The sequence below is a fragment of the Cherax quadricarinatus genome, chromosome 88 (assembly GCF_038502225.1).
Source record: "Cherax quadricarinatus isolate ZL_2023a chromosome 88, ASM3850222v1, whole genome shotgun sequence".
In the NCBI taxonomy this organism is placed as follows: Eukaryota; Metazoa; Arthropoda; class Malacostraca; order Decapoda; family Parastacidae; genus Cherax; species Cherax quadricarinatus.
The window spans coordinates 13,213,000-13,231,437 of record NC_091379.1 but is presented as its reverse complement, the minus strand read 5'-3'; the positions used below and the strand labels follow the sequence as shown (position 1 = coordinate 13,231,437).

At 40.1% G+C, this 18,438-nt stretch overlaps 1 protein-coding gene across 4 annotated transcripts in view; it reads right to left on the bottom strand.

The window, feature by feature from the left end:
- Nucleotides 1-18,438, bottom strand: part of LOC128698470 (NFX1-type zinc finger-containing protein 1-like) — a 412,092-nt gene that overhangs the window by 52,878 nt on the left and 340,776 nt on the right. For all 4 annotated transcript variants that reach the window (XM_070103988.1, XM_070103990.1, XM_070103989.1 and 1 more), the window contains exon 11: nt 2,820-3,019. In XM_070103988.1, the coding sequence (XP_069960089.1) occupies nt 2,820-3,019 (200 nt within the window). The remainder of the gene's footprint in view (nt 1-2,819; nt 3,020-18,438) is intronic.

Here is an 18,438-nt window from a genome sequence, read left to right as displayed (position 1 = left end):
GGTTGATCAGACCCTGATCCACCACTGGGCCTGGTCTCAGACCGAGCCATAGGGGCGTTGACCCCAAAATCCCTCTCCTGGTAAACCTGGATTTAGCCTTGTTGAGGTGGTACCTTGATACTAATAAATAAGTCTTGATGTGAGGAAACAGCCATCGTCCTCTTCCTCACATCAAACCTTCCATTCCTCAGGCACAGTGTCAACATTATGATTTAGCTCTTCCCCATGGTAATAACCACAATAATAATCTGAATGGCTAAGTGTAAAAGAATCCTTACTCCATAAGCCATGTCTGTCATACGAGGCGATTAAAATGCCGGGAGTAAGGGGCTAGTAACCCCTTCTTCTGTATACATTATTGAATGCAAAAAGAAGAAAAAATTTATTTCTTCTTTTTTGGATGACTGTGCCTGGAGCATACCTTAGTAGGAGACAGCTGGTGTGTTTAGAAAAATAATGACAACAGTATAATAGAATAATAATTATGTTATTGCTAGATATCCTTGCACAGTAAGATCCCTGATGCAGGTGATGGGTTTTCGGCCCCAGAACTGAAGTAACCTGGAGTATACTTGGAGGTTGTTCTGGGGGTCAATGCCCCCATGGCCTGGTCCATGACCAGGTCTTGTAGTGGATCAAGGCCTGATTAACCAGGCTGTTACTGCTGGCTGCATGCAAACCAGTGCACAAATCACAGCCTGGCTGGCCAGGGGTCTATTGGCAATCCCCCTTATGTATACCACAAACAGTAACTACTAAAGCAGTAACTACTAGAGTGGTAAGCTTGTCCAAATATACAAGTACAAATAGAAATAGAAACACAAATAGCCAGATTTTCACTTTAGGGAAGTTATTAGTAGAATATTCAAGAGGTTGTTAGTACAATAGAGTAAATCAACCATTAAAATCACATTATGAAATACTGTGTAGTCTGTAGCCAAACAAACAAGAGGGCTTCCACATAGATTACATGCAACTTTTGTGGAAATTGGGCTCACACCCCATGTGCAGATATTCAAGAATTATCTACAAGAGGTATTAAATCAGGAAAGTGTTTTTGGGTATGCCCAAATGAGATCAATCTGTGGACTAAAATCACATTGGTATTAAAAGAGGATAACATTAAATCAGCCTTCATAGAAAACCTGGAAGCATTTTATAACAGATTGGAAAATAAAAGGTCTGGGCTGGATGGTGCTATCGCCCATCGTGCGGATGCTGTCCTGACTGACAGTAACTGTATGACTTGAGGTGCTGGCCAGGTAGTCAGGAACTGTAAGGTTGGAGGTGCTGTCCTGGTAGACTCCACTAGTAATAGTGAAGATAAATTACCAAAAACAACTGGTGAGAGTTCCATTGTTAGTACTAGTGAAGACAGAAATGAGACAGGAAAACATGCACCAACAGGGAATAGTCACAAAAATCCAAGGCAAACAGAAACTAAGCTTGTGCAAATATTATGCACTTGGTATCTGCAGGCATGGAATATGGTAAGACACATAGGCAACAGTTAAGCAATTTTATTATGAAACGTTTCGCCTACACAGTAGGCTTCTTCAGTCAAGTACAGAAAGTAAGCAGGAACAGCAGAGATATGAAGACGATGTAATCAGTCCATCACCCTTGAAGTCATAGATGTGAGGTTGTCAGTCCCTCACCCTGGAGAAGTTCTGTTCCATAGTCTGGAACTATCTGAAGATCAAGCAACAGTTTGGAGACTTAAATACTGTCAGAAGGAGAGGTGCATAGTAGTAGTAGTAGTAGCAGTAGCGAGAATGTAGCCACTGAGAGGTCACGACCCTCTCAGATCAAACAATTCTCACAACTACTACTACTCTGCACCTTTCCTTCTGACAGTATTTAAGTCTCTGCACTGTCGCTTGATCTTCAGATAGTTCCAGACTATGGAACAGAACTTCTCCAGGGTGAGGGACTGACAACCTCAAATCTATGACTTCAAGGGTGATGGACTGATTACATCATCTTCACATCTCTGCTGTTCCTGCCTACTTTCTGTACTTGACTGAAGAAGCCTACTGTGTAGGCAAAACATTCGGAATGAAGTTGCTTAACTGTTGCCTATATGTCTTACCTACCAACTTGTTGGTATTGTATACCATTTTGATATTCAGGCATGGAATATCTGGAAAAACAGATGGGACAAGTAACTTTGACCACCCTAGAAAATGCCTTGCCCATATGACAACAGGAAAATGCAAACTCCCTTCCTGTAAGCTTTTTCACCCTGAAATGTGTACCTCTTCAGTACAGGAAAGACAGTACTATAACTTATGTTACCAGGCACACCATCTAAAGAGGACAAAAAGATACAAAACATCCAGACCATGGGAAAACCTGGGTAGCCACAGCCACTCCAGAGAGATTTTTTAGTGTCAGGAAGGAAAAAAAACTGGCAGGAAATGGCAGAAATTGTACACCAAATCCAGTCATTTCTGGAGTGGAATCACAGTCAATGGCCTCCACTCCAAACCAATGGATACAGATACTAGTGCCAGAAAAAGTCCCCCCTTCCCAAGTGTTTACCTTGAGAGTCTGCAAATACTCTAGATTTTAACTCTAATTTCATTCTATTGTGAATTTTCAGGATATTAAGCACCATGGATTGCTTTACCAAGCTTGGCACCAAAGAGATCTCCCTCCCTATGTTTTTTCCTCATCTGGCCTTTTGCTTCCAAAACCAATTCATATTTTATTTCCTTAGGCAAATAGAGTTTTATTAAAAAACATGCATGTTTCTTGCTAATTAATGATTATATTAATGCATAACTAAATTTAACAATATGAGACATTCTCCTTACCTAGCATTATCAAGCTGAGGAGGAAGTTTCTCAGCATCACACACAAGGCAGAGCTGAGGACAGGGATCTCCACAAAACCCACTACAGACATGGCCACATTTTAACAGTTCAGTACATGACTCCTCACACAGAGGTATAGAACACTTGTCACTGCATTTACTTGAACACTGATGATGTTTGCATGTCCAGGGACACATTTTCTGTAAAAAATATTAAAATTAATAAATAAATAGCCCCTTGCCAGGAGCAAAGGGCTGTATAATGAAATGTAAAAAGAAGTAAAACTATATGAAAGCACTTCTTTTTTGGGTCACCCTGCCTTGGTGGGAGATGGCCAGTGTCTTAAAAACAAAATTTAAATGAATGTTTGTATTCATGTATTTATTTTTATTTATTTATTAATTTGAACATGATACATTGAAGTACAAAGTTATTACAGTGCAACATGCCAAAGCCCCTTGTATGCAGAGCATTATGAGCAGGCTTAAAATTAACTTAAGATTAACTAAGCAATGATATATTATATTTAATGTTTAGAGAGTAAATGTAGTAGGGGACCTAAATGCTAAAGTGTGAGAAACTGTTGCAGAGAGCATAATAGGTAAGTTTGGGGTACCAAGGGTAAATGATAATTGGGAGCCCTTAACTGAATTTTGCAGAGAATCAAGTTTGGTAATAGGTAATACATACATTAAAGAGAGAGAGAATTAATAAGTAAACGAGATATGATATAGATCATCATGACAGCAGTTTGATGGAACATGTATTGGTGGATAAAAGGATGATGGATGGACTTCAGGATGTGCATGTTTATACAGGGGCAATAGATACATCAGATCATTATTTAGTTGTAGCCACAGTGAGAATAAAAGGTAGATGGTGTAAAAGGAGAATGACATCAGCAAGTAAGAGAGAAGTTAAACTTTATAAACTGTATGAGGAGGGAGTTAGAGTAAAATGTAAGAAACTGTTAAGAGAAAGATGGTTAGTGAGAGTATAGGTAATGAGGAGGTTGAAGAGGTTTAGGGTAGATTTAACAAGGCAATGTTAAAGTGTGCAGGAGAGGTTTGTAGATACAGTGGAACCCCGAATATCGGCCATAATTTGTTCCAAAAGGTCGGCCTAAATCCGAAAAGGCCTAAATTCGAAGCGATATTTTTTATAAGAATTAATGTAAATACAATTAATCTGTTCCAGACACCTAAAAATAATAAACAAAAAAAAATACATTTTGTAAAGTTTAACTATAGTTTTACATAAACAAAGCAATGACAATTACGTATAAATAAACATTTAAATCATTATTATATACCTGTATTGAGGACTCTTGTTGGTGTATGGAAGACAGGGAGGAGGGGAGAGGGAGGAGAAGTTATTGTTTGGAAGGGGAATCCCCCTCCATAATGACTTCAGGTATCAAACCTCTATCTGGGGTTACTTCCCTTATTTGTCATTTATTGCCACTAGGACCAGCTTGAGAGTCACTGCACCCCTGTCACACAAAAAAACTGTCCAGAGAGGTCTGTTTCTGGTGCCTCTAAGATTTGCCTGAAGTATGCCAAGGTTTTGTCACTGAACTGTGTATGCCACTATGCTTCTTAAATCTGTCAAACCAGCCTCTGTTGGCCTTAAATTCACTAACATCAGCACTAGTTCCAGGCATTTTTACCTGGACCTGGAGAGAGTTTACCTGGAGAGAGTTCCGGGGGTCAACGCCCCCGCGGCCCGGTCTGAGACCAGGCCTCCTGGTGGATCAGAGCCTGATCAACCAGGCTGTTGCTGCTGGCTGCACGCAAACCAACATACGAGCCACAGCCCGGCTGATCCGGAACTGACTTTAGGTGCTTGTCCAGTGCCAGCTTGAAGACTGCCAGGGGTCTGTTGGTAATCCCCCTTATGTGTGCTGGGAGGCAGTTGAACAGTCTCGGGCCCCTGACACTTATTGTATGGTCTCTTAACGTGCTAGTGACACCCCTGCTTTTCATTGGGGGGATGGTGCATCGTCTGCCAAGTCTTTTGCTTTCGTAGTGGGTGATTTTCGTGTGCAAGTTCGGTACTAGTCCCTCTAGGATTTTCCAGGTGTATATAATCATGTATCTCTCCCTCCTGCGTTCCAGGGAATACAGGTTTAGGAACCTCAAGCGCTCCCAATAATTGAGGTGTTTTATCTCCGTTATGCGCGCCGTGAAAGTTCTCTGTACATTTTCTAGGTCGGCAATTTCACCTGCCTTGAAAGGTGCTGTTAGTGTGCAGCAATATTCCAGCCTAGATAGAACAAGTGACCTGAAGAGTGTCATCATGGGCTTGGCCTCCCTAGTTTTGAAGGTTCTCATTATCCATCCTGTCATTTTTCTAGCAGATGCGATTGATACAATGTTATGGTCCTTGAAGGTGAGATCCTCCGACATGATCACTCCCAGGTCTTTGACGTTGGTGTTTCGCTCTATTTTGTGGCCAGAATTTGTTTTGTACTCTGATGAAGATTTAATTTCCTCATGTTTACCATATCTGAGTAATTGAAATTTCTCATCGTTGAACTTCATATTGTTTTCTGCAGCCCACTGAAAGATTTGGTTGATGTCTGCCTGGAGCTTTGCAGTGTCTGCAATGGAAGACACTGTCATGCAGATTCGGGTGTCATCTGCAAAGGAAGACACGGTGCTGTGGCTGACATCCTTGTCTATGTCGGATATAAGGATGAGGAACAAGATGGGAGCGAGTACTGTGCCTTGTGGAACAGAGCTTTTCACCGTAGCTGCCTCGGACTTTACTCTGTTGACGACTACTCTCTGTGTTCTGTTAGTGAGGAAATTATAGATCCATCGACCGACTTTTCCTGTTATTCCTTTAGCACGCATTTTGTGCGCTATTACGCCATGGTCACACTTGTCGAAGGCTTTTGCAAAGTCTGTATATATTACATCTGCATTCTTTTTGTCTTCTAGTGCATTTAGGACCTTGTCGTAGTGGTCCAATAGTTGAGACAGACAGGAGCGACCTGTTCTAAACCCATGTTGCCCTGGGTTGTGTAACTGATGGGTTTCTAGATGCGTGGTGATCTTGCTTCTTAGGACCCTTTCAAAGATTTTTATGATATGGGATGTTAGTGCTATTGGTCTGTAGTTCTTTGCTGTTGCTTTACTGCCCCCTTTGTGGAGTGGGGCTATGTCTGTTGTTTTTAGTAACTGTGGGACGACCCCCGTGTCCATGCTCCCTCTCCATAGGATGGAAAAGGCTCGTGATAGGGGCTTCTTGCAGTTCTTGATGAACACAGAGTTCCATGAGTCTGGCCCTGGGGCAGAGTGCATGGGCATGTCATTTATCGCCTGTTCGAAGTCATTTGGCGTCAGGATAACATCGGATAGGCTTGTGTTAATCAAATTTTGTGGCTCTCTCATAAAAAATTCATTTTGATCTTCGACTCTCAGTCTGGTTAGCGGCTTGCTAAAAACTGAGTCATATTGGGACTTGAGTAGCTCACTCATTTCCTTGTTGTCATCTGTGTAGGACCCATCTTGTTTAAGTAGGGGCCCAATACTGGACGTTGTTCTCGATTTTGATTTGGCATAGGAGAAGAAATACTTTGGGTTTCTTTCGATTTCATTTATGGCTTTTAGTTCTTCCCGCGATTCCTGACTCCTAAAGGATTCTTTTAGCTTAAGTTCGATGCTTGCTATTTCTCTGACCAGTGTCTCCCTACGCATTTCAGATATATTGACCTCTTTTAGCCGCTCTGTTATTCTTTTCCGTCGCCTGTAAAGGGAGCGCCTGTCTCTTTCTGTTTTACATCTACTCCTCCTTTTTCTTAGAGGAATAAGCCTTGTGCATACATCGAGTGCTACCGAGTTAATCTGTTCTAGGCATAAGTTGGGGTCTGTGTTGCTTAGTATATCTTCCCAGCTTATATCGGTTAGGACTTGGTTTACTTGGTCCCACTTTATGTTTTTGTTATTGAAGTTGAATTTGGTGAATGCTCCCTCGTGACTAATCTCCTTATGTCGGTCTGGGGCTCCGCGCATACATGACTGAACCTCAATTATGTTGTGATCTGAGTATATTGTTTTTGATATGGTGATATTTCTTATCAGATCATCATTGTTAGTGAAGATGAGGTCTAGTGTATTCTCCAGTCTAGTAGGCTCTATTATTTGCTGGTTTAAATTGAATTTTGTGCAGAGATTTAAAAGCTCGCGTGAGTGTGAGTTTTCATCAGAGCTGCCTCCTGGTGTTATTTCTGCAACAATATTATTTGCTATATTCCTCCATTTTAGGTGCCTTAAGTTGAAATCCCCCAGGAGCAAGATGTTGGGTGCAGGAGCTGGAAGGTTTTCCAGACAGTGGTCAATTTTTAACAGCTGTTCCTGGAATTGCTGGGATGTTGCATCCGGAGGCTTGTAGACTATCACAATGACTAGGTTTTGGTTCTCGACCTTTACTGCTAAAACTTCCACTACATCATTTGAGGCATTTAGCAGTTCTGTGCAAACAAGTGACTCTGCAATGTACAGGCCAACCCCCCCCTTTTGCCTGTTCACTCTGTCACATCTGTATAGGTTGTAACCTGGGATCCATATTTCGTTGTCCAAGTGATCCTTTATGTGGGTCTCAGTGAAAGCCGCGAACATTGCCTTTGCCTCTGCAAGCAGTCCACGGATGAAAGGTATTTTGTTGTTTGTTGCTGGCTTTAGACCCTGTATATTTGCAAAGAAGAATGTTATCGGACTGGTGGTATTGTTGGTACTGGGGGGGGATTTTTTTTTCCGGCATTAGTATCTGTATCTGTTGGTTTGGAGTGGAGGCCATCGACTGTGGTTCCACTCCAGGAATGACTGGATTTGGTGTACGATTTCTGCCATTTCCTGCCAGTTTTTTTTCCTTCCTGGCACTAAAAAACCTCTCCCTCTTGAGTGGCTGTGGCTACCCAGGTTTTCCCATGGCCTGGATGTTTTGTATCTTTTTGTCCCCTTTAGATGGTATGCCTGGCAATTTAAGTTATAGCACAGTCTTTCCTGTACTGAAGAGGTACACAGTTCAGGGTGAAAAAGCTTACAGGAAGGGAGTTTGCATTTTCCTGTTGTCATATGGGCATGGCATTTCCTAGGGTGGTCATAGTTGCACGTCCCATCTGTTTTTCCAGATTTCCCATGCCAGCAGATACCGAGTGCATAGTATGTGCACAGGCTTGGTTTCCGTTTGCCTTGGGTTTCTGTGACTGTATTCCCTGTTGGTGCATGTTTCCCTGTCTTACTTCTATCCTCCCTAGCACCAACAATGGAGCTCCCACCATTTGTTTTTGGTAATATATCCTCACTATTGCTAGTGGAGTCCTCTTGTTTGCTATTTCCTGCGGTATTTCTAGTTTGCAATATTGGTTTTATCTTATCTTTGACTACACTTGTTTCCCTACTATGGCTCCTGTCCCCTATGAGGTCATTCATATGTATTCCTTCCTGCGTATAATTCCCGACTACCTGGACAAAATCTCCAGCTTCACCATTACTGTCTCCCAGGACAGCATCTCCAGCTTCCCCATTACTGTCTCCCAGGACAGCATCTCCAGCTTCACCATTACTGTCTCCCAGGACAGCACCTCCAGCTTCACCATTACTGTCTCCCAGGACAGCACCTCCAGCTTCCCCATTACTGTCTCCCAGGACAGCACTATCAGCCCCCCATTTACTGACTACCAGGACATCATCTCCAGCCTTACAGTTTCTGACTACATGGCCAGTATCAAGGGCAGTACCATTCAGCCCGGACTTTTTATGTTCCCATCTGTTGTAGAAAGCTTCCAGGTTTTCTATGAAAGCAGCTTTGATGTTGACCTCTTTTAATACCCTTGTGATTTTAGTCCACAGATTTATCTCATTTGGGCATACCCAAAAACACTTCCCTGTTTTAATACTGCTTGTAGCTAGTTCTTGGATATCTGCACAAGGGGCGTGACACCAATTTCCACAGAAATGACAATTTATGCATGTGGAAGCCCGTTTGTTTGACTGACCACAGACTACACACAGCTTCATAATGATTTGAATGGTTGATTTACTGCAATTCTACTAGCAACCTCTTGAATATTCTATTAATAACCTGCTAGGTGGTGCACAACGAAACCGTTTGAAACCAGTCCAGGGTTCGGACCAGTCAAGGGTTCGGACCAGTCAAGGGTTCGGACCAGTCAAGGGTTCGGACCAGTCTATCTGATCTGATCAGTGGGTCACTTATTTAAACCATACTGGTCGGTGATTTGAGCTAACACATGAAGGATCTACTGGAAATTATCTACCCGAGTAATATGTGATTTGATTGATACAAAAGTATAACTTGCGTGTTGAAGAGCCGGTGACTGCTGGCACTCCTACAATGACGAACGGTCGAGCCTCCACTTTTGTTTATCAATCGCTGTATCTAGCTTCTCTATTTTTTTTTTTTTTTTTTTTTTTTTCCGTCTCCACCACAATAAATGCTATATTATCACTATAGTTGACTGGTGCAAATTTTGGAGGAAGGGCGCTTTTTCTGTAGTAATAATTGCTTCTCGTTGTGTATATTGCGACCGCTGGTAACTACAGGTTATATGAAATTCACAGTAACGTCTGGTATTTCAAGAAAAAGAAACTAATGAAAGTCACTCCACTTCACTAAGTACCATTATAATACTGGTTAGTTGCTACTACAACACTGTATTCTGCTATTCACTGGTATCACTAGATTATATGCGAGTACACTAGCAGGCCAGGAAGATTATTAAAAACAGCTGACCTGTGGTAAGTTTCTGGCGACTTCTGGCACCTGCCTCTATAGGCTTATCACTTCATTTACAAATTCACCTGTTTTCAAATGACACTTTAGCCTTTATCATCAATATACTAGGGAGCCACTGTAGTATACACTATACACTATGTATACTCAATGCTTTCAGGGAGACTTTCTTTCCTCTGACACAAAGTTCAATATTATTATTTTTTCCACACGGGACAGGCCTATGATTCCCCTCTGGCAGTAAACTCTGCTAGGAACTGCACACTAATTCTCCTTTTTTTACTCAGTATATAATGTTTTCCGCGGTCACAGACTGGGCTGCAGGGATATTGACCCCCGGAACTCTCTCCAGGTAAACTCCAGGTAAAACAGAAGTGATATAAGAAGGGTGCAGAGTAAGGAGTAAAACGAAGATGAGGAAATGTAAAAGGAGAGCAAATGGGAGAATGGGGAGGTTCTGTGAACTGAAAATCACAGTGAATTACAATGTTCACTGAAACAAGATGCAATTTTTCAGAAAGTGTTAAATTAGTGATTAATTTCTCTTACTGATAGAGTTGTGAGAGATGAATGCAAGTACTGAGGGATGACGTGGGCTTAAATATTATGAAAATGATATACAGCAAAATTTGCTGCTGATACAAATAATAGGAGAATATGAAAAGAAGCTGCAAAAGTTGGTGGAAGAACTTAGCAGAGTACACAAAAAAAAAACAAAGTGAACATCAAAAAGTGAAAGGAAATGAAATAAGAACATGTTGAAGCACTGGAAAAGTGGTCTTTGTACTAGAGGATGTATGGAGGAAATGAATGCATGTAGGTATTTGGGATGTGTCAACAGATTGGGTTATGAAAAATTAGGTAAATTACAGAAAAGGCAAAGATAAAAAGCAGAGATGTTAATATGTGGAAAAGTTTTTGATCAATTGATGCTAAATGGAAAGGTACTGCAGTATAATGGTGCTGACACTGTCATGCAGATGTGAGAAATATTCTTTAGATGTAGTGAACTTGAGACTGGTAGTAGTGAAAATGTCGTGTTTAAGCTCAATGTGTGATGTGAATATTATGCAGAGAATACAGATGAGATTAGAAGATGGCATGTGTAAGGTGTTGGGAGCAGTGAGAGGATTAAATACCATGATTTTATGTTCATTCTTTTATACTGGGGTTATTGTTGAGTCAGGCCGTGGAGAGTACACTTGTTATTGTTACTCTGGCTTTCATTAACCTACAACCATAACAGTGGCGGCGAGGATGGGATCGTCAGAGCCAAGGGTAGTGAGCCACTGTGTGCGGAAGTAGTAGAGTATTGGCAGCCCAGAATGTTGCAGCAGAGTGGTGATAATTGTACTACAGCAGCTTGGATAAACATGGCACTGGGAACACAAGGAAGGTTGGAGCCTTTCAACCCACTTGAGATCTTACTGGACCTCTGGCTAAGTTTGTTGGAAGCCAATTTTGCTCATTTGGGAATTAAAGAGCACGATAATAAGAGGAACTTCTTGCTAGTGCCCCTGGGATCATAAACCTAGTGTTTTAGGTAATGTGTGTGCAGCAGATTAACCACACACAAAGAGCTATGATGACTTGGTAGCGGCGGCTCGTCAAAAAATAGAATGGAGGGATTGCATGACTGCAAGCCTCATAGAACAGCATAATAAACGTTATTAACCATTTCAGGGTAGGCAGGCCCTCTCCTAAACTTGTTTTCAAGGTCAGAAATTTTTCGAAAAAAAAAAAATTATCATGAAAAGATAGAAAATCTTTTCCTGATCATAATGACACCAAAAGTATGAAATTTGAGGGAAAACTTACGGAATTAGGCTCTCGCAAAGTTAGCAGTCTCGATGATGTTTACACATCGGTGATTTCGCCCACTTTGAGCCTTATTTTCGGCTAATTCCAATGTACCAGTCGACAAGTATCATACCTTTTTCGCTAGAAATCCATTTTTTCTATTGAATGAGTACAAGAAACCACCAATTTACTGATTTCAACTATCCAGTACAGTAATCAGAAATAGGTAATTTTCTGAATTTCACACAAATTTCAAGATGCCAATTTCCAAATAGGGTCCAGAATAAACAAGACAGACATTCCAGGCACTAAGATAACATTTCCTCTGTTCATTACTCACGTCCCCAGACCTCTGTTACATTTCTTTTGCTTTCCACTTTGAATTTTTATTCTAACAAAAAATAGAAGATTCATGTTATGCAGACTACAGGTCCTCCATCACAAATCCGGCATCATTGGGACCTGTAGTGTGCCGGATTACTGAGTTTGCCGAATTACAGAGTGGTTAGGTTAGAATACACTTAATAAAATTTTGCCTCGCATAGCGCTAAAAAATTCGCTCAACGCGATTTGTCCGAGACGCATCCATGCGGCCTGAGCAAGCCTCACTTGTTCTGCCAGTGGCATTGTTTACAAGCCAGCCTCCGCGGTAACATTCAAGCATACAATAGGAACATTTCGTATTATTACAGCCTTTTTATACTGATTTCACCTGAAAAATAAGTGACTATGGGCCCCAAGAAAGCTTCTAGTGCCAACCCTACAGGAATAAAGGTGAGAATTACTATGGAGATGAAGAAAGAGATCATTGCTAAGAATGAAAGTGGAGTGCGTGTCTCCGAGCTGGCCAGGTTGTATAGTAAACCCCAATCAACCATCGCTACTATTGTGTCCAAGAGAACGGCAATCAAGGAAGCTGTTCTTGCCAAAGGTTTAACTGTGCTTTTGAAACAGAGATCGCAAGTGATGGAAGATGTTGAGAGACTGTTATTGGTGTGGATAAACAAAAAACAGATAGCAGGCGATAGCATCTCTCAAGCGATCATAAGTAAAAAGGCTAGGAAGTTGCACGAGGATTTAATTAGAAAAATGCCTGCAACTAGTTGTGATGCGAGTGAATTTAAGGCCAACAAAGGTTGGTTTGAGAGATTTAAGAGGCGTAGTGGCATACATAGTGTGATAAGGCATGGTGAGGGTGCCAGCTCGGACCAAATAGCAGCTGAAAAATACAGTGGACCCCCGGTTAACGAAATTTTTTCACTCAATAAGTATGTTCAGGTGCCTGTACTGACCGAATTTATTCCCATAAGGAATATTGTGAAGTAGATTAGTCCATTTCAGACCCCCAAACATACACGTACAAACGCACTTACATAAATACACTTACATAATTGGTCGCATTTGGAGGTAATCGTTATGTGGGGGTCCACTGTATATGCAGGAATTCAAGGAGTACATAGACAGTGAAGAACTGAAACCTGAACAAGTGTTTAACCCTTAAATGATCCAAACAGATCGATGTTCAAATTCATAATGCTACAAAAGTAGATCTGCTTTTTTTTTACATATTTTCAAATATAACAAAAAATGTAAATAAAAGTTTTTTTTACATGTTTTCACATGTAAAACAAAAAAAAAAGTTCTACATTTTTTTTACATACTTTCAGATGTTGAAAAAACGTATATATATGTTTGGACCATTTAAGGGTTAATTGTGACGAAACAGGCCTGTTTTGGAAGAAAATGCCAAGCAGGACCTACATTACTCAGGAGGAAAAGGCACTCCCAGGACATAAGCCTATGAAAGACAGGCTTACTCTTCTGATGTGTGCCAATGCTAGTGGTGATTGCAAAGTGAAGCCTTTATTAGTGTATCACTCTGAAACTCCCAGAGCATTCAGGCAAAAGAATATCCTCAAGGCTAATTTGTGTGTGCTGTGGAGGGCAAACAATAAGGCATGGGTCACTAGGGACTTTTTCTATGACTGGTTACACCAAGCATTTGCCCCCACTATGAAAAATTACCTAACTGAAAAGAAATTAGACCTTAAGTGCCTCCTGGTGTTAGACAATGCCCCTGGTCATCCTACAGACTTGGCAGAGCGACTTTGTGGGGACATGAGCTTCATTAAGGTCAAGTTTTTGCCTCCTAATACCACTCCTCTCCTACAGCCCATGGACCAGCAGGTTATTGCAAACTTAAAAAAACTGTACACAAAAGCTCTGTTTGAAAGGTGCTTTGTAGTGACCTCAGAAACTCAATTGACTCTAAGAGAGTTTTGGAGAGATCACTTTAATATCCTCAATTGTGTAAACCTCATAGGTAAGGCTTGGGAGGGAGTGACTAAGAGGACCTTGAACTCTGCTTGGAAGAAACTGTGGCCAGAATGTGTAGACCAAAGGGATTTTGAAGGATTTGAGGCTAACCCTCAGGGGAGTATGCCAGTTGAGGAATCAATTGTGGCATTGGGGAAGTCTTTGGGGTTGGAGGTTAGTGGGGAGGATGTGGAAGAGTTGGTGGAGGAGGACAATGAAGAACTAACCACTGATGAGCTGCTAGATCAACTTCAACAGCAAGAGGCCACACCTGAGGAAATTGCTTCGGAGGAGGGGAGAGAGAAATTGAAGAAGTTGCCTACTTCAAAGATTAAGGAAATCTGTGCAAAGTGGCTTGAAGTGCAAACCTTCATGGATGAAAATCACCCTCAGACAGCTATTGCAAGCCGTGCTGGTGACTATTACACTCACACTGTTGTGAAACACTTTAGGAAAGTCATAAAGGAACGAGAGGTACAGGCCACTATGGACAGATATGTTGTGCGACAGAAGTCCAGTGACTCTGAAGCTGGTCCTAGTGGCATTAAAAGAAGAAGGGAAGCAACCCCAGAAAAGGACTTGACACCTCAAGCCCTAATGGAAGGGGATTCCCCTTCTAAACACTAAAACCATCCAGTCTCCCCTCCTCCCATCCCATCAATCACCACCAGATCTTCAATAAAGGTAAGTGTCATGTAACTGTGCATGTTTTCTTAAGTTTGTGTGTATTAAAATTAATATTTCATGTGGTAATTTTTTTTTTTTCATACTTTTGGGTGTCTTGCACGGATTAATTTGATTTCCATTATTTCTTATGGGTAAAATTAATTTGCCTAACGATAATTTCGCATAACATTGAGCTCTCAGGAACGGATTAATAGCGTTATGCGGGGGTCCACTGTAATAATAATAATAATAATAATGTTAATAATATCTTTATTTACTACACATGCATGTACAAGGTATACAGGCCTAGCTGAAATCAATAACCCAACAAAAAGCCACAGTAAGAATAATCACTAAATCCCATCCCTGGCAACACACCCCCCCACTCTTCATAGATCTACACTTACTATTTGTTCAGTATATCCACACTTACTACTGTGCAATCTACATCTACAGGACCTTAAATTCCAATATTAACCTTGACCTAAAATGCATTCTTGATAGTTGTGACAGAACCCACAGGCACAACACCAGACACAAACATCTCTATGACATTCCCCGTGTCCGACTAAACCTTTACAAAAATTCAATGTATGTCAAAGGCCCTAAAATCTGGAACACCCTACCTGAAAATTCCAAAACTGCAGACACATTCATCACCTTCAAAACTACCATCAGAAAACATCTTATCTCCCTGATACACCCTGTCAACTAATAATACGAATACCACCTGGTGGTTCACACTTACACTCACTCACCCATTTGACCATAAACAGAAATATCAATCTCAATCTCAAAATAATGAATCTTAACTAGTCAAAAGTTGGCCTGTGATACTCCAATACTGAAACTATGTATAGTGCCAAAACAAAAGCATTCACATTGCTAAACTCACAACTAGTATTTAGTCACTTAGCCATAATACCAACTTATCTCATAATTCTGTAACATTTTAAACCTAAGATTTATTATAAGTCTGCCCGAAATGCCTAGCCATGCTAGGCGTTCTAGTGGTACACTCTGTAATTATTATTTTACTACATGTAAACCACACAATAACCAAATTCTGTAAACTCAGCATTGTAATACTTATAGAGAATAAAGTTTGAATTGAATTGAATTGAATGACATACTACTGTATAGAAAGCCGTTTGTTATGCAGAATATTTCAAGAAAATTAGGTCAGTGTCCCAGGATAACATCCACACTAGTCGGCTAACACTCAGGTACCCATTTACTGATGGGTAAACATAGACAACAGGTGTAAAGAAGCACGCCTAATGTTTCTATCCTGGCTGGGAATCGAATATTTACCAAAAATCATATATGGCTAAGTCAAGCCAGGTACTAAAAATAAGCCATGTTGACTTTTTTTTGGGTTATCCTAGGTTCTCTACACATATGCTGCTATGTGTGATAATCTATAGGGAGAAAATTTTTTGTGTTTCAGGTTTATGGTGCAGTACAAGTGTATATGACAGTTAGCCCTGTGCTACACTCTGTTTTCTCTAATATAAGCCACCAAGACAGGGATAGGAGAATGGTATTTGTATACCATATCCTCTTCATACCTCCGTCGAACTGCTCGGTGTTATGCCAATTATTCATTCTGGAGTATTTAAGATGTTTTATGTTATTTATATTGTTTATTATGTCATATTAGATCAATTGTGATAGGCAAATAAGCTGTAGTGTTGATAATAGCGTAATAATAAAGCATATTCTCCTGCTTCATGAGACTGAGCTCATGACAACCGACAGTGGCTTCAAAGCCACCTTGTCTTTAATGGATAATGTACTGTGTAGGTGCTTTACATAATGAGAAGCATTTCTTTTATTCATTGGAACCATGGCTAGGGCTAAAATTAAGCAGGTTAAAACAATAAATGGAGAAAAACAAATTGGAATGACTTTTTCAGCAAGTAGCGCCACCAAACAGTACCAGCAGGTTGGTGTGGCGACACTGGAAATTTGAAATTATGCTAGCCAAAATTAGTGCCGAATACCTGAAGGAACCGAATAACTGATTGCCGGATTTGTAATGGCGGACCTGTACTGCATAAGTGTAGAAATGGTGTTGAAATGGTATAAATAATATCAGCACACTTGTGAAGAATATTAGACTCACCAGTTGACGTGTATTGGATGCATGGCATGATTTGTTTACCTTTGAACTTTGGCAAAAATCGAACATTTCTGCTACTTTGAGCTCAATTTCAAGGTACTTCTCATTGTGAATCATCTCATTTTATGTAATAAAATCATCTTATTTTCCGTAATATGTCTTCCATTCTAAAAAATGAGACCAGGAAAACTAGAATACAACCATAAATAGCATACAAAAATTACACTGCAAAGTCGCTTTTTTAAACCAAAAACATGGTTGGAGTTTTTTTTTTCTCATTATGTACTGTGTGCTGCAGATTTTTTTTTATACTGTGCACACTGACCACATAGACCCATTCTTTCATATGTAGGCCTACCAGCTTTCTCTCGCTAGATTTGAAGGCGTTAGAATTTATGCGTACTAGTATGGCACCAACCCTGGCACGCAAGCCATACTAGTACGGCACCAACTCTGAAAGGGTTAAAGTAAGAATTTTTAAAATTAAAATAAATTTAATGGAAATATAAGCACATATGCAGTATAATGTGATCCTTTGTTGACAACGTTTCACCCACACAGTGGGCTTTTTCAAGTCAGAAACAGAAAAAGCCAACTGTGTGGGCAAAACATTGCCAATAAAGGATCACATTATACCGCATGTGTGTTTATAATTCTTTGTGTCGGTATTTTATACTATTTATTTCCAAAATAAATTTAATAATGAGTGTTCACACGTATGTACCCATAGAGGTCGTCCCAGTCCTGCTGGTGGAGATATGGCTAGCTGAGGTGATCATGTTACAACTGTATATGAAAATAAAATCCGAGCGTTGATTTTTTGATGTCACAAAATGGTTTATAACTTTTTCATTAAAATCTTTCATTTCTGTTATCATGTTTTCAATCGATATCATTGCTAGAGCAGTCAATTTTTAATTCGTCGCTGTACTGCAAAAAAAAGTTTTGATTCTTTTCAAGGTTGAAAAACATCTTTCTGCTTCTGCTGTTGTCATTGGAGTTATTAAAATTTTTAACAGCTTGGCAGTTTCTGAAAATGTTGACTGCAGATGATTGTCCTTTATCATCTCTAGCAAGTCAATAAGTTTTTCTGATTCGTTTTTTTTTTTTGTATGTTGAATCAATTTGAGCTACAATTTTCACTTTACCCAGCACTGACAAATCAATAATGTTATTTATATGCTTGGTTGACTGCTCTTGTTTCATTACATTTTGTGGTAAATGCCTCAAGTCAGCCATGCCAGTTTTTGTCCATTAAGTCTCTCCACCAAATAGTAAGCATGGAAAACAGAATAAAGCACTCTTTTTGTCACAGCCACAAAGCCATTCACTTTTCTGGTAAACACTGATGTTAAACTAGTGCATATATTCTTTGCTCCTGCTTGTACATTTTAGTAGAATGGATAAAACTGGTGTATGTCATCCTTTTTCTTTTATCTTTACTTTTCACTTAAAATCAACTGCGAAAAGTTAATAGTCTGTAAATATTTAACTGAGTTTACTCTAGTTTCCACTGCCATCATTTATCAAATGGTAATTAAATTTAAAGCAATTGAAAGGAATTTAAACGGCTACCAACACCAATACCAGCCACATGTTACAACGAGCATACTCACACCATAAACAGACCGATTGCAACTGGATGTGTGCTGCATCGAATGCAGCTCCTCACTGCCAGATGTAACACCAGTAACACCTATACTATCGTACAGTATCTAACTTCTATTTTTAATAATTTTTTATTTTGTTTCAACCAAAAAAAAAAAAATAACTTATAAATACATTGAAAACAACATACAACACATTTTTCCCCTAAGATATTTGTCAGTTGCAAATTATTTTAGCATAAGATTGATGAAGTCATATGTCTGGCAGTGAGCATCTGGGGGGACTGCAGCTCTACAGCTCCTATGGACAAGCTGCCACTGCTAAAAAGTTATTATGCAGTGA